Source organism: Abrus precatorius, unplaced genomic scaffold (genome assembly GCF_003935025.1).
Source record: "Abrus precatorius isolate BTA unplaced genomic scaffold, Abrus_2018 Scaffold11, whole genome shotgun sequence".
NCBI classification, from domain to species: domain Eukaryota; kingdom Viridiplantae; phylum Streptophyta; class Magnoliopsida; order Fabales; family Fabaceae; genus Abrus; species Abrus precatorius.
The window spans coordinates 5,171,166-5,181,972 of record NW_020874303.1 but is presented as its reverse complement, the minus strand read 5'-3'; the positions used below and the strand labels follow the sequence as shown (position 1 = coordinate 5,181,972).

General features: G+C 34.3%; 1 protein-coding gene across 4 annotated transcripts; it reads right to left on the bottom strand.

Annotated features, from left to right (window-relative positions):
* Positions 1 to 1,067: 1,067 nt before the first annotated feature.
* Positions 1,068 to 10,008, bottom strand: LOC113854600 (increased DNA methylation 1). 4 transcript variants are annotated; one of them, XM_027485696.1, is made up of 9 exons: positions 9,377 to 10,008; positions 5,563 to 8,205; positions 4,723 to 4,846; positions 4,208 to 4,290; positions 3,132 to 3,373; positions 2,865 to 2,951; positions 2,518 to 2,617; positions 2,113 to 2,305; positions 1,068 to 2,030 (listed from the first exon to the last, which is right to left on the bottom strand). In XM_027485696.1, the coding sequence occupies exons 2-9, from the start codon at positions 7,984 to 7,986 to the stop codon at positions 1,435 to 1,437; spliced, it is 3,849 nt and encodes a 1,282-aa protein (XP_027341497.1). In that variant the 5' UTR covers positions 7,987 to 8,205; positions 9,377 to 10,008; the 3' UTR covers positions 1,068 to 1,434. The 4 variants fall into 4 exon arrangements, with proteins under 4 accessions (XP_027341497.1, XP_027341496.1, XP_027341499.1 ...); XM_027485695.1 differs by having other exon boundaries at positions 9,533 to 10,008; XM_027485698.1 differs by having other exon boundaries at positions 4,723 to 4,843; positions 9,533 to 10,008.
* Between the last annotated feature and the right edge of the window lie 799 nt (positions 10,009 to 10,807).

The window sequence follows — 10,807 nt, the reverse complement described above, 5'->3', positions numbered from 1 at the left end:
AAAAAATTATTAATGACAATTTTCAACTTAAAAATTGCTTTTATAATTTTTTTAAAAAGTTCCATATTTTAGAATTTAATATAAGAAAAAAGCCTAAAGGTGACTGCACGTGTAAAAAGAGAAAATAAATAACGACACCGCCCCTGATTTTCGTTTTGCTTTGGTCTGTTTCATCATAATTTGTTACTGAAATCAGATAGACACCTAAAAAGGAAAAGCCCCGGTTCAGGGCATACGAACTTCGAGACTTCCATTTTCTCACAAAGCATTTCCAACACATATCAACTCTCGTGACTTTTTCCCTCAAATCAAATAAAGCTGACTAAAATTTTAGTAATATGAATTGGAATTTTTTTTTGTAACAACTAGTGGTAATAACTTGTCTACTAAGTAATATTTTGGTGTTGAAAGAATCTAAATGCATCATCTAGTGGTTAAAACCTACCTTGATAGTATGGATTACTGGTATTTAAGGTCACTTTTGAACTCTTTTTCTAAACGTATTGATATCACTTTTGTTTGATCAATTTTATTACATTAAATCCTTTTAACATTATAATTGGCTTGTAAGTGTGAAAAAGAATCTATAAAAATTGCATATAACAGAAGCAAGGACTGATATTGATTTTACTAGAGAATAAAACTTCCCATATACCTATAATAGATTCTATGGTTTCTGAATAGTCAGCACTCAGCAGGATTGTGCTTTGGTCCCTGAGCAGATAATATTTAGGCACATTGCAGTGTATGGTCCAATTTTCCAAGTGAAATAAAGTGCAGTTAGGCCCTGGTCACACACTCAGACGGAAGGTGCTTCAAGGGCAGCTGTATCATAAAGTTACTGTAGTACTTGGTATACGGCTCGTCACCCTCGCCCTTTTGAAACAAGTATTCTTTATTAGAGTTTGAAGCAATAAAATGAATAGATTTTTTTTATTGAGTAACAACTGTTGAAGAGCTTTCAAAAGCTTGAACAAATATGTTCTTAGGTTTTACTTTTCATTTGAAGAATAAAATGAAAATTTTTAGAAATATATTTTTACTCTCTATATTAAAGAAATATTTAAACAAAAAAATGTGTAAATGTTACTCAACTGTAAATGTTATAACAAGCAAAATTAAATAGGGCATGAACATAAAAACTATCTTGTTTGCCTCAATCTTATGCTACACACTAGTCCCTAGTTACATGTTTAGTTAAGCTTAATTCCAAGAAAATAATTGCTCATTTTCATGTCCTCTCTTAAGAAGCTGAAAGAAGTAAGCAATTGTTTCTCAAAAATAAACTGAACTTAACCAACCAATATTCTAGAACCTATTTTATGTTTCCATATTTTGCAGTTAGTGCCCCCTAAGAAACACTACTAAAAATCACAAGTTTGTTTTGAGCATCACATCATCTCTCTAAACATCTACTTTCTATCAACTTTCCATTCAACTTGCAGACTTGGCAAATGTTCCAAAAAAAGCTGTTTCATCATACATCACTGAGCATTCAATATTGGAATCCATGTCAAAATTGCTGCCTAAAAATGTTTTGCAGGACATATTTGAAAAATGGCCCTGCAAAGCATTTTCCTGACCTTCACCTATTTTGATATTCTTTTCCTCAATAATTCTTAAACCTGTTTCAGTACCATCTTTGTCAGCACAACAGTTCTCAATAGATTGCTGTACCAACTCACTTAGCATTTGCATTTTGTTGCTCTTCAATTCCTGCTCTTTGTTTCCTTCAATAAAACCTTCTGCACCGCCCGACACTGTTAACTGGATGATCTGATCTCTTAAACAGCTACTAATTTTTGTTGATTCTTTGTCTCCGAATGCAGTGTCAACAGCTTGACTATTATCATCTCTGCCGGTTTCATTGCCGTTGCCATCTACAGGTTCATATTCTGACTTAATTTCAACTTCATTGGTAGTTAGGTTTCCAACATCTTGTGGCAACGATTCAATAATGGCCATTCCTTCAGAACAGATGCCTACTTTGGATGATTCATCTGTTGCTAGAGCTGATTGATCACACGGTCCTGTTTCAGCAGACAAAACAATGAATTTAGTTACATATCTAATGAAAACATTATACTAATAGAACATATCAAACAAAAATACCTTCAATTTTCTCCTTCCTGTATAACGGTTTTTCAAGTAACACAGTCCCAGGAAAAACCATCAAGTTTATTTTATTCAATCTTTTCTTTTCAATGTCATCAACAGGTAAGAATCCAAAGCCCTTGGTCCATGTCTCAACCAAATCTGGAATGGCTGATATCACAAGCTTTTCTACCTTGATAGATATTAACATCTACAAATGACAAATAGATTTAGGAACATAAGATTTCACTAAAGAAAGCCAAAAGGAAGCAAGTGGGGGAACATTCCAAACTCAACTATACAATAGGAAGAAAGTGACTAACTGAAAATCCAACAAGAGTGAAGCTGAAACAATACTTTAGGATTTATTTTATTTGGATACAATTTTTTGGACAAATACATGAAACTACAGCCAAATTGTACCTGTTCAATTGCACTCACAAGGAGTCGGCACATTCCCTGTCGACGATACTGACTGCAAGTTGCAATTAGAGGCATCTCTGCTACTGTAGTTCCATGCACCCTGTCAAGGAGTAAAAAGGTTTGAGAACAATGCAATAAAACAGAGATGTCATTTTGTAAAAATCAAAATAGACGTAATTATAACCTAATTGGTTCATAAATCTTTAAATGAAAGGCATTTAAATAATTATGTTTAAATATTTAAAAAGTAGCTAAAATACAACCATTCACATATATGTCAGAAAAAAGATTTTAAAAACTTTAAATTCTACCACCATGAGGAAAAAAATCTATATTTTATGTTTTACCTGATAGATGCTACTGATATTAACACATCCAGTTTTTCCAATACCACAGTGTAAAACCCTTGAAAATTCAGACGAGCAAACTCAGACCTGAAAATCACATTGAAATAGAATCCCTCAAATCAAAATCAAAAGAGCGATGAAAAGAAAACCAAAAAACTCATATATCAGGCTTTAAAAAGAGTATGTGGAGCAGGAGATTATTTGGACACATTTAAATAATGAAGCACCAAAAAAGAGGGAAATTTATCACAGCAAAGAGGCACTAACCCCCAGTTGTATAAAACTTGAGGTATCATGTGGATGCCAGTTCTTGGATCAAACATTGACACAAAACACTCCTCCATGATGGTAAGAGCAACAGCTAATTTTGTGTTGCACACTGCCTTTAGGGCAAACCACTGTGCAGAATGAACCTTTTGGTCATCATGGATGCATCTAAGGAGCATCCATGAGAAGCCATCAGCAACTTGATTAACTAATCCCACCTGCGATTGGAGTCCAGAGTATACCTGCACAAACCAGAGTCAAGTCCTTGAACAAATAATACAGTGTTGAGATTGCATTATTAGGTTATTAAATAAATTCATAATTATCATTAATATAAATAGGAGCACCAGTTCAGAACAACACATTGTCATATCAATAATAGTGTTAGTCTTCTTTCTCCCTCTTCTCTTTCCCTAACTGTAAATTTGGTAATTCTTAACAACCAACATTACAATGAAATAGGAAATCCATGATGTTCATTAATATAATTGTAATAAAACACAGAAAAAAGGAATCAAAGGAATATTGCAACCTGTTATACCGTTAATAATATTATCTACACTGAATGTCTTTTAAAGACGTGAATAAAGCAATGGTGGTAAATAAGCAATGGTGGTAAATAAGAAATCATCATACTGCCCGTATTGGTTGCACACATTTTTGGACAGGAGAGAATTTTATGTAAATCACAATTACCCTAATGGTTACACACATTTTTGTTTAACAATCCATACTCACAATTCATCTCAAAAACTACATTTGAAAATATTTAAGCTTAAACTTGTTTGTCTAAAAAATGCAACCTTTTAGAACTATATTTACCACAACATAAACATTTAAATCCAACAAAATTATCATTTAGCGTGCCAAATATTTGCAAATAGTTTGAAACATAAACCAAACTTTCAAGAAGTTTTGAACCACCTCTGCAAATTTTAGATAGTACAATGACCAACTCACATTACAAACCCCACTGTTATCATGCAATATACCAGGCAGTTAGCTATCATTTGCTAAATTCAAGAAATTCATTTAAAATGGAAATCTAGAAAATTTAAGAAATTGTAGAATAGTACCTCCTGACAACTCTGACTACAAAACCAAGTGTCTGAAACCGATCCTTCTTGTTTCTCTCTTTCTTTCAGGCATTTCTCATGATCTATATTACAAGATCATAGTAATCAGATAGAATCATTGAAGATCACAAAGAGAAAAAAGTGCACAAACTTTCAGATCAAAGCAATCTTTATTCACAATCAAATTAAGTAATTACTTATTATAACAAATTAATAATTCGGACCAGCTGAGTGCACGAGGCTCCCACAGTCCCACTATTGTGGCGTTTAAGAGAGACTCAGACATATACTATAACAACAAATAAAAATTGTAGTAATGACAATATTCAAACCAACAAATTGTTTAGCCATTAATCAAATTGCAATTATTCAAACAAAATCAAACACAAATAAATTGATTTTATATGGTAAGACCCAATTTGTTGTCTATGGACCCTCTATATGCTCTTCAAAGAGATTTAAAGCATAACACCGGTTACACTGTAATGCAACATGAACATACAGGGCATACTTACATTTGTCTTCACACTGTGAACATTGCAATGAATCATGTGCATCTGAAGCATCTTTATCAATGACCAAATTTCCACATATTCTACAGGTGCAGTTAGTGCAGTACCAGTTGCCATCAGGGATCTCCTGATGTAAAAAAACGAAAAAATTATATCATTCCTCCATGGTACACTAAGAAAACCTTAACACTAATCACATCCACAACAACAGTCATATACAAGAGGAGTTTATTTATTGTTGAATACCCGGCATAAAGAGAAGCAGGCATATTGGAGCAACATAAATAAACATGTACAAATGCTGGTAAGTGGTAAAACAAAGCAACTCATCCATACCATCAATTGGTCATAATGTGAGGGGATATACTCACTGAACATATTTAAACCACAGCCAAACAAAGCATAAAGTTCTTTAATTCATTTATCTCTGTACCATAAAGAGCAAGTAAAATACAGTCCATGCCCTAGATCATTTATTCATGCTCACAGAAGTTAGTTAGCCCACTTACCCACTATAAAAAAATCCTAATTACAATATACTACATTCCTAGCAATCAGCAAGATCATAATAAACATTCCAAACTACAGAAAAATTATACTACTAGCAAGATGAAATGCAGGAGGGGTAGAACTACATGTGTTATGCTACTGTAAAGGTGTACTATACAGCATATATACAGGAATAGCAGAAGAGCATATTATATAGCACACACTTAATAGCATGTTCAATTTCAGTAAACATAGAAAGAAAAAAATATATATTGACATGACATGGGAGAAAAAGAAGAAAAAAATCATTAGAAGAAAAGTGAAAAACTAATATAAACCTGGGAGCAGACAAACCTGAGTGGACAAACAAGCTAGGTGAAAAGTAGATGGACAGTTATCACAACATATCAGTTCACCTCCCTCACCACATAGCCCGCATGAGTCATCATTTTTATCATTATCATCAGCATGCACAACTTGATTCTGGCTTTTCCTGGCTTTGTATTCAGCTGACCAAGCTTGAAGGAGGCACAGGGTAAAGGGCTCACCAGACTCCATGAAAATATTTAAGCAGGGGCGATTCAGTGTAAACCCAGCATGAAACTTGAACCCTGATAATGTAAGCACCCGACCACAACATGTACAAATAATACCATCTTTGGTTATCCTACCATCCCTAATTACAGCATTATCCTTAGGATTTCGATATTGAATCACATCATTTAAAGATATGACACCATTCTCAATCAACCAGGACAAGATTGTCCTTGTGCCCAAATAATACCTATTTCCATCCTTATTGTGCTTCCCTCCATTACAAGGGTTCCTTGGTAGCAACCTGCAACGGCCCTTCTGGCTTTTAAGCCTTCTCTGGCCCCTTGATTTGCAGGATTTAGCACTAGAATTACCCCGGATTGCCTTTGTTTTGAAGTCCTTATTCCTGAATATTGCTGACACCAATAAATCATCATCTTTAATCTGGCATCCATTGGACTTATTTCTCTGGATTCCACCAACAGATGATAACTTCCTGCAGTTTCTTTTCTTTCCTGCACTGTCAGTAAGATAATCCTGGACCTCTTCCAACCCACATGTTTCACCATTTAGTGACTGCACCTGATCAGTAACAGTTGATCCCAACATGCCACTATGGTATAACCTACTCAGTTTGATTTCAGATACCCTTTTGCTGCCCTTCCTCCGCATTTTCCTTTTAACAATAACATTGGAAGCAGAATATGTGTTATCTTTCCCTAATACAGAAGCCATTGAGATTTCCCTACCCTCTTCCTCACTACATTCAGAATGTTGCATAGCCTCTGTGTCATGAGAATGAACGAGGCCATGGCCAACACTGTATGCATTATTTTCCTCTGACATGTCCATCGACACATCTCCATTGATATTTTTATTTGTTTCCAGATAATTTTCTGAACACTGTTTATCAAAGCTTTTGGAATTTCTAGTTTTAGCTTGATAAAAAGCATTTACTTTAGACCCTCCAGGTACAGAGCTTGAATCAAAGGGAGCACATGCCATCTTATACTGAGTAGAAACTAAACTACTAGTTGCTTTCACTACCTCTCCCTTTTTTAGTGCACCAATCTTTCTGTTGACAAAAATAACCACTACAAAAGGATCCAAAAGCCACCATCGATAAGCCAATATAGCAGCAGGCTCAGACTGAGTCTTTGTTTTTTCAACATTTACCAGTGCCCTGGATAGATCAGACCAGAATTGACTAATATCAGTCCATTCCTTGTAGTCTGCACACATTAAATTGAAATTTTCCACAGATAAAAGCTGACCACATAATCTCCAAGCTGTTGTAAACTCCCGAATAGGCTTTCCCTCTGGTGTCCTATAAACCGACTCCACATAACGCCTACTAGGTCGTTTGCGCTTCTCAATCGACCATCCTGCCATTCTAAGCAACTGTACAATATGAAACTGCAGTAAAGTCCGAGGGTCCTCTTCCTCTACCTTCAGGGATGAATTTGAGATGTCCATATTAGAAGATAGAAACCCTTCTGGCATTTCTTCAGGATTTAAGGGAGACCCTGACTTTTTCACAACAGTAATTGATGGACTGGTAACTACAAGCCTGTTTGCAAAGCTTTCCTGCGAAACAGGAGAAGCAACTGCTTTACTTACAGACACCTCTTTTGCAACATTCCCATCTGCTGATATTGATTTACAATTTGTAGCATCATCATCCTTAGCAACTTGTTTATTTAAAATGTTATTCTTCAATAGATAGCAACTAGATATCACACCATGTTTTGATGATTCAACTAAACAAAATGGAACTGATTCACTATCACAGTCTGAAGCAGCATGTGACAGGTTAGTAACTACTACTTTTGAAAGTCTTGATGAACTCAAAATATTTTCTGAATCAGATCTACTACAAGCAAGTTCGTGGAGAGAAAATTTCATACGTTTGACATTCACATCCTCGTCATTCTGGTCTTCACAAACGAAACTCTCTGGCATACACCCCAGAGCAGTCTCTTTGGATTGCTGAATTACATTAAAGTCCTCCTCAGGGTGTGTAAGCCTAGATGATGAGGGATGCAATACAACTGAATTTTCATTACTAGAGCAGAATGATTTAAATGTGTTTTTACTTTTAGTGGATTCATGATCAAAGTTGATGACTCCAGAAACAAGAGACTTCTGACTAGACTGAAAAATGTCATTAGCAGAAAAGACCTCAGTAAAAATCTGTCTTTCTTCAATAGATCCTTCAAAGTTATCATCACATAAATTCTCCATATCGTGCTTATCAACTTCTCTGCTAACTAGGGCAGTTTCACTTTACAATTTCAATCTGGTCTACATGTTGGCACCATTATGAAAAGCTAGCTCTGCCTTATTGTAAACCAATTTATGAAGTAAGGCATATTTCTTCACCCCTGAATTGCTGGTTGACAAACTCCAATGCTGCAAACATCAGTTAATACAAATAAAATCACATGGTAGAGGCTTCAGAATCTGCAAAAGAAAGCAAGGAAAGTTATTAAACTACCATTCAAAATAATAAGATCCAACATTAGCCTTAACATTATCAAAAGAAATAAATTTGCAAGGTGGTATTAAGTACAAAGTTGACATGTAAGTGAGGTGAAAGATATCTTTTCCATCACAAGGATGCATTAAAAGATTCTTTCTCTTTTACTAAAATCTGAATATCATATTATCTCATTAACATAAAATGTAAGCCAAAAAAAGGTATAGGTAAACTATTTATCAACAAACAAGAAGTAACCAAAATACTTAAACATTTAAAAACCTATATAAATAAGGAAACATAGTTTCGGAATAAGATAATTTCCAGTTTATCTTCTAGATACGGAACTATCATCATTCTTTTGGATACACCAGTATGCATTGCCCAAGACCAAGCAAAGCAATATCATCATATATTGTTTTCCATCAATTCAGGCGTGTTTTTCATGATTAATCCAGTGGAGAAGGATCATATATATATTATATTTTATGCAACAGTGTTTCTTTTGGAAAAATACTCAGTTTTGGTTATCATGTTTCACTTTCTAAAAAACTCAAAATTTCACATAGAAATGATGAAGAATGGTCTTTAATAACATGATAACAATGACTAACGTTTTCTGCTAAAATTAGCTTAAACCATATATGCAAAATTTGGGAACGTTTCCAAATAAGCATCACAGAGCACACGACATAATGCATAAGCAATCCCTCGAAGTTTACGGTTTGCACGACCGCAACTAATGTTTCAAAATACAATGATTTGGGACACCAAATATTGTCGTCAAACTTCAAAAGCTAAAAGTTCAAAAACATTTGGTAATAAAGTATCATTGAATACACCTCAATATGCTTTTAATTATTTTAAAAAAACAAGTATTAAATGACTTATGTGTTTTCAATAATAAATACTCCTATTTTTATTGTCATTAAATACTTATCATTATTTCCTTAAATAAAAGAGCAACACAAAAAAAACACATTAGTTGTGCAAATCATTTCAAAGATATAGGGAAACCCTGAATTCCAGAAGCACAGTGAAGCATAAAATCCACATGCATGAATAAAGAAGCAACATTTGGGACACAAATATAACACCAACTCCAGAAAGGGATGACAAAAACGAAAATTCAAAGCAAAAAAAATCACTTCTCACTCAGATCACAACCCAGCTCAGATTCTTCGAAAAGGAATTCAAAATCCATCTTCAGAAACCACAAAGAAACAAACTTTTCAACAAACAGACACGACCTAAAAACTCTTTTCAGGGTAACAAAGCCCAGAACCACCTCCCAGAGCAACACAATCTTACCCAGAATTAGGGTTCCTCAAAATTGCAAATATCTCATTAACATTTCTAAGCAGAAAGCAAGATTTGCAAACTTCCCGGGCCTCATTCCTCACCTCAGTAGTAAAACCAGCAACCCCACCAACCAAAAAAAAGAGCTTTGGGAAACCCCAACAATGCTACCGCAGTGCAACAGATGGCAAAGACACGGTAACAAAGTAACAAACACCCTCTTCTCTCTCTCTCTCTCTCTCTCTCTCTCTCTCTCTCTCTCTCTAGAATATGTATCCTCCTCTTTGTCTCTCTCTCTCCATCGAGCATCTACCATGTGAGTGTTGTATTGTATGTCATGGACTAACTTAAGTTACTTGTATGTACCCGCTTTCATTACAACTTGCCCTTGTCTATTTGTGGCTCTATTTTTAAAAAATAAACCCCTTTTTGAATGAAGCACCCACGCTCCCATTCAGATTGAGTTGCCCTCTATGGAAAATGCCCAAATGGGCCCTCCTCAGGGAACCAAATTGATATGTACACCCACTATTAGGTTGTAGAGAGAGTGTAGGAAAAGATAAATATAAATAAAAAAATAAGTGTGAAAAATAAGTTTTGTAAATCTTATCATTTCTCTTTTTATTTGAGATTTCCCATCTTTTTTTGGTGAAATAAAGACACTAAATTTGGTTATGTGCAATCTAGTTCATGTCTTAGGGAAGGGACACACAGTTACATGTACCTCCACTAACTAATTCGGCTTGGGAGGATCTAGAAGATTTTTTTGTGTTATTTTTTTCAGCAAATAATAATACTTACTAACTATGACTAATTCAAGTCTTGTTTTGTTTTTTTAACCTACTGTATTGCGTGGCTTTATCTGAAAGAAACAGGCACCTGTGCCACTTCTCACTCACATTTACCTGTTATATTTGAGAGGCACATATGCTGATGTGGATTGAATTGAAGTAACTCTTCTTTTTTTCTTTTAGATTTTGAGTTTTGACCGTTTATCATCCTGTTTTAGAAACTTTTCATGTTTGAGATCTGAATTTTAGATTACACGCTGTTGAGCTATTGTTGTGAGATATGTTGATTTTGGATTACTTCTTAAGTATTTAAAAATAAAAATAAACTGAAATTTTTATAAACCAAAATTAAATTTTATATAAACAAACAATAATTTTTTAAAATATAAAATGTATAAGTTAATTTTAATTTATAATCAAAATTTAAATTTTTTTGTCTTGCAGGTCCAAACTGGACTATTGAATCCCAACATAACATTTGCAAATTTGATTTGAA